The following is a 6000-nucleotide window of genomic DNA, read 5'->3' as shown; positions in this document are numbered from 1 at the left end:
GACTGGGAGTGCAACTGCCTTCAGCACTGGAGGCTGTGACAGTCGGGGGGGATGTGACTGCGGTGCTGACTCGGGTCTTTTCAAAATGACTGAGGGAACGTTTAAGGACAGATTTCCCATTTTTGGGGGGGTAAACACAAGGACACACACGCCGCCAGTTCCCCCACCTGATGATGACGATGACGCTGTCGAAGCCGTTGTACGGGTTCTTGATGTAGCCGAAGAGGCCGAGAGCCATGAGCTTCAGCAGCATCTCCAGACTGAAGAGGCTCGTGAACACCATGTTACTGATCTCCAGAATATCCGTGAGCTCCTGCGGCTGGGGGGGGGGGGGGGGGGGGCAAGGTTTGTGGAGAGAGAAGAGAGATTGATGCACAGAGACGGACGAGCACAGAGGGAATGAACAAGTAAACAGAGGCAGACAGACTGACAGAGCAGAGCACTGTAAACTCGGCGTGTTGGGAATTTATAAAGTACTCACAGGTACTGTTAGTGGACTCGTCTTAAATATACACAGAGGAGCTGCCCCATAAAAGTGTTTTACCAGTCTGTGGTTTTTACCCACTGTCAGTAGTGATGTGCATGAACGTGTGTCGGAATAATCTGTAAAATTTGTCACCGGCTCAAGTCAGAACTCGGAGAGTCTTTAAACATTTGCTGACATGATCACTTTTTTTTTTCACAATCACCTCTAAACAGCAGCTTTTGATGTGAACAAATGTTTTAAAACATTTCAAGTTATTTGCGTCCGTCACATCTGATCCTTTTTCTTTGCTTTTCGTTAAATATAAATATTAGAGAGAGGTGTGGAGCTGTTGTTGAAACACATAAATACTGTACAACATGTTTGTTTACAGCATACGTGTTTTCTTTCCACATTCTGACTCAACACATCGGAACAAAGACGTCACCGCTCGAAAAATATAGAAATGCACACTTGACATTATTGACACGACTTTAATCAGTTCTTCTCAAACTGAGGGGATTGCAAACACGACCGGGAGGAAAGTTTTGCCTATCGGATTTCAGTTGATCTGAATCATTAGAAAAATATCTATCGTGTTAAAGATTCAAGATGAATTTAATCAGGATTTATTCAGACCCCAGGTATAGTTTAACATTTAACATTTATCCGCTGCCTGCGTGGCGGAGAATTTGATCTACAGTCAGAAACTCCAGGAGGTTTCTACACCCAGCCACGAAATGTTCCCGCATATCAGTCCTGTAAAACAGCTCAGTGTCGTGTTTTTTTACACTTCAGGCTTTGTAGGAGATATAAAGTGTTCATTAGGGAGTTTTAGATGGAAGGATGGTTTTGTTGCTGCTCCATGGAGCCAAGTGAGCTGCTTCTAGTCCAGATCAAATCAAGCAGTTTGGACACAGAGCATTTAGTTTATTAAGTTTCTAATTCCTACAACTCTAATTGATGCAAAAAGGAAAACATTCAACTTGGTTTGTTCTGTCTGTAATTTCCCCGATTATTACTCCTGTCAGTTTGTTTGTTTGTCAGCGAGACTACAATCGATGATATTTCATCAGACAAAGGATGAGTCAGGGACATGTTGGTGCGGATCTGGATCAGAATTTTCTTTTCACTTTCTTTGACCTTGTATCTCACGGGGAATAATTCATGGATCTTGATGGAAAAAACTTTGATTGAATTTAAAGGGACTTTGGTGGAAGTATGCGCTCTACTGAAAGCCTCTCTAGTTTTATTATTAGTAGTATTATTATTGTTTTATAATAAGCCGTTTAAGGTTTTCTGATTCCAAAGTGGGGCATTAAAGAAAATGTCTGAGAATAACTGGGTTGAGGGAGTTTTTAACCTTGTTCTGTTACTCGATCATCATTTATATCACCTTTCACATCTTTTGAAAAAATTTAAACAGCTTGAACAAATAATTTTTGACCTGATGAGGTGTTTTAGTCAGAGTCTGATTAAAAAATAACACTTTACTTCAGGGTCTAAGAGGAAAAAAAACATTGCTGAAAACAACATATTTTCACATGAATCAGTTTTTATGAGAAGTCTATATAGGCAAACATGCTGTTTACTTCTATATTTGTGAAGGATTAAACAAAGGTCAATCTATCTATCCATCCATCCATCCATCCATCCATCCATCCATCCATCCATCCATCCATCCATCTATCTATCATTAAGACAATCGTCGAATGTAAAAGCTCAGGTTGGGGTGAAGGGAGATTTCAGAGGAAAAGAAACCAAATCTAAAAGGCAATAAAACTGGATGACTTTTAAATTATCATTCTTTTAACAGATAAAGCATCTGGATATGTAAGAGCACAAATAACAAAGTGTTGAAGCTGATGTTAACCAGGGTTAATATTATCAACAGCCTATTGTCTGATTAAGTCTAACACAGCTTTTTGTCGCTGACCTGTTGTTGAACAGAACCTATTTCATTAAAAACACATAAAGGTCCTCTATCACGGCGCTGGGTGACATGTCTTTATTAGCGAGAACACAGCCACTGTGGTTTACTCCGCTCGACGCGAAGCTGTGAAAACAAGGCACAGAGTGTCTGAGCATGCTCGGTGACATCTGCCCGACACAGCGCTGCTCTCCTGAGATCACACACAAGTCTCTGAGGTGTTTGGAACCAAACCGCACTCATCACGTTCACTGAAACGATGGAACGTCGCCCGCTGACACTGTGCAGCTCCTATTTGTATTTAAATGTCTTTGGATGGAAATATACGTTTCTGTAGCACAGAGGCACAAACCAATATGAGGCTTTGGCTGCACATTCATATGTGATTATATTCATTCATATTGCTTCATTGTTGCTTCTAGTCCCCTCAGGGTTTTTACTGATACTATAAAAAAGGCTAAATAGGTCTGGCCTTATCCTTTAACATTAGTCATTTAAGAATCTAGGGCCATCTTGATCTGTCATATTGTTTGGGAAATGGGCCAAATGCAATCTGCCCGTCTCCCACCCACAGTCTACCGCTGCCTTTCAGCCAATCACAGTGTCAGATCGGTCCTCCTCCTCCTCCTCCTCCTCGCTTCTCGCTTCTCGCTCGCTTCACTCACTCGCCCCATCTCTACGCCGCTCGTTCTCTCTCCTGTCCCAGGGTCACGCTTTAATTAACACTTCAGGTCTTATGAGTTTCTCCATCTCCTGATACATGCGCACACACCTACACAGGGCCTCACACACACACACACACACACACACACACACACACACACACACACACACACACACACACACACACACACACACACACACACGGATACACACCCAGCGATCCCATATGCTTTCGCTGTAAGTGTTGATTGGAGGGTAAGCTTATTGACTCCACCACATCCAGTGATTAGCACATCCATTTTCAATCAAACTGTCATCACAATCAATCTGCGAGAGGCTTGTGCATGTGTCCACGCAAACACGCAGCCTCTTAGACGCAGACGTACCTGTTCGTGGTACTCTATGCCCATCGACAGCGTGTTAATGAGGATGGCAATCATGATCCCCCTGTTGAAGTATCTGCTGGCAACAATGACTTCGAGTTTGTTTCCGAAGCCCGCCCAGCAGCGCTCCAACAGCCTCCTCTTTGGCTCCGCCACCTGTACATCGCCGCGGCAGGGGCTGCTACACTGGCACGGGCTGTTACTATGACACGGGCTGTTGCCAGGGCACGAGTTGCCGGGCCCGAGCTGCTGGTCCTCGGGCTGCTCGTTAACATTTTCACTGTCACCAAGTTGATTGTAGTAGATGCAGTAGGGACACGGCGAGGGTTCCCCCGGGACTTCGCCTGGCAGCGTTAATGCAGGATGCCCAGAGCACCCACCTGCAGAGGGGGGTGACAGACAAAATCAGACATGACACCACAGATCGCTGACTGTGTGTGTTTTGGTTGCTGGGCGAAGACACACTGTCACTCAAGATATCCCGAGCTCAGTAAAGGAGAGCGCCGTCATTTCATTTCTGGGAGACAAGAATTCAATAATATGGAAGATACTGTGCAGTTGGGACACTTTTGTGCAGAGGGGGAGTTCTTTTATTAGAACAGAAATGTGTGTGTGTGTGTGTGTGTGTGTGTGTGTGTGTGTGTGTGTGTGTGTGTGTGTGTGTGTGTGTGTGTGTGTGTGTGTGTTGGGGGGTTGGGGATGTGGAGTGAAGTGGGAGTAAGATTTCAGTGGAATTCATTAGCAGGCAGCTCGGGAGGAATGGTCCAACAACAAACACTAAACGAGCTCATACTCGTCATCACAGTTACAACAAATTCATGTTTCACCGGAGACTGATGTAGTAAATGTGATCTAGTCTTTCTGTGATGTGTGTGTGTGTGTGTGTGTGTGTGGGTGTGTGCAGATAATGTGTCCTGCCAGGAAACTGTGAGCAGGCGAAGGCTGCAAAAGGCAAACACAGAGATAATACACGGCTGTGGCTCATGAAGTAGAGGGGGTCGTCCACTAACTAGAGGGTCAGTGGTTTGATCCCAGCCTCCCCCCATTCCTCGTGCCTAAGTGTCCTGGGGCAAGATCCTGTGCCGGCTGTCTGTGTGAGTGATGTGTGATAGAGAGAGTGCTGCACATCGATGCACTGTGTGAGTGTGTGTGTGTGTGCGAGTGTGTGTGTGTGTGTGTGTGTGTGTGTGTGTGTGTGTGTGTGTGTGTGTGTGTGTGTGTGTGTGTGTGTGTGTGTGCGTGAATGGGTGAACGGCTTTAAAGCACTATGGTAGCATTCACCATTTTAGAGGTGTGACTCTCAACCATTCTGACCCATGATTCTTAGTGTATGTTTCAAAACCATAAATAATTACTGTAACTTATTCTAAGTATGGAGTTTCCCAGGGTTAGGGTTAGATGCTGTTCTATGTACTTTTACGATGCTTTGAGCTCAGTGCCACAACAATGTGAAACGTCTTTCACCAGTTATCATGTGCATTTCACATCTAATGCAGAGACACGTCTCCTGATGTCTGTGAAAATATCCTTCAGTATCCTGTGGCCAGTCATTTTCATGAAAATACACATCCTCTCTCTCCCTCAGTTTGCAGAAAATCTCACACAAAGGAGAAAATCTGATCACACAGAAATATTTTAACTCAACTGTCTGGAGGCACTTCAACCTTTAGGCTTGAATAATGAGTCTTATCTGAGCATCGTGCTCTAATCTGACACATTCTCCTTTTGATCTATGTTGCTGTAAAGTGTGGTGGCATTTGGCTGATCTTTGCCAAAGCATCAGAGTTTATGGAGGATGCAGCTGTTACTGTACGTACAGTACAGGTGAACCTTCTCTTTGTTTCATACAATTGCTTCTCCTCATCTCCATCCTTGTAGTCCACACATTCCACAGAACTACAACACCCTTGAGTGTGATCTTTGTAAAGGACGCTCAGACGTGTTGCCGTGGTGATAAAAACCTGGATGGATCACGGTCTTGTGTTCTGTTTGCTTTGTGTCAGGAGTAAAAGCCTGTGAATGAGGAGGGGCACTTTGTTGTCCCCAGCAATAAAATGAAAAGCATCTGCAGGAAGATGCAAAACATACATGAGCTGTTTACACCCTAGTTAGTCAATGCTTACATTTTAAAAAAGCCATTTCATAATGATGTTATCAAGAAATCATTGATACGATTACTTTATAGTGAGATCATGATGACGCCATTCCTACCATATGACTGTAAATGATTTTTCACTCTATATAAGCTTTGTGTGGTGTCTATAACCCTGTAGGATGCTGAGATACCTCTCACGCTATTTTCTGACTTCTTTCTGTCACTTATCATATGATATCAAATGGAGAATATTTTTTTCTGACCAATAAAAGCTTTATGTTGTGTCTCTAGCCCTATTATATCTGAGAAAATGTATTTTTCCTAATCATGTTTTTGTTGAGCTCGACATTTGATCGATCAGGTCCAAAGTTTTATCATCTGGAGATTCTAGCCCGAGTAATATTCACACCAAGTTAGGTGAAAATCTGTCAATGCTGTTGAGTTATTTCGTACATACACACACACA

General features: G+C 43.6%; 1 protein-coding gene across 1 annotated transcript in view; it reads right to left on the bottom strand.

The window, feature by feature from the left end:
• Window positions 1-6000, bottom strand: part of LOC117770119 (voltage-dependent T-type calcium channel subunit alpha-1I-like) — a 47608-nt gene that overhangs the window by 22068 nt on the left and 19540 nt on the right. The window contains 2 exon segments of the mRNA XM_034599184.1: window positions 168-319; window positions 3443-3819. Of these exon segments, the coding sequence (XP_034455075.1) occupies window positions 168-319; window positions 3443-3819 (529 nt within the window).

This window comes from Hippoglossus hippoglossus, chromosome 1 (genome assembly GCF_009819705.1).
Source record: "Hippoglossus hippoglossus isolate fHipHip1 chromosome 1, fHipHip1.pri, whole genome shotgun sequence".
NCBI lineage: Eukaryota > Metazoa > Chordata > Actinopteri > Pleuronectiformes > Pleuronectidae > Hippoglossus > Hippoglossus hippoglossus.
This window is presented reverse-complemented; position numbering and strand designations above follow the sequence as displayed.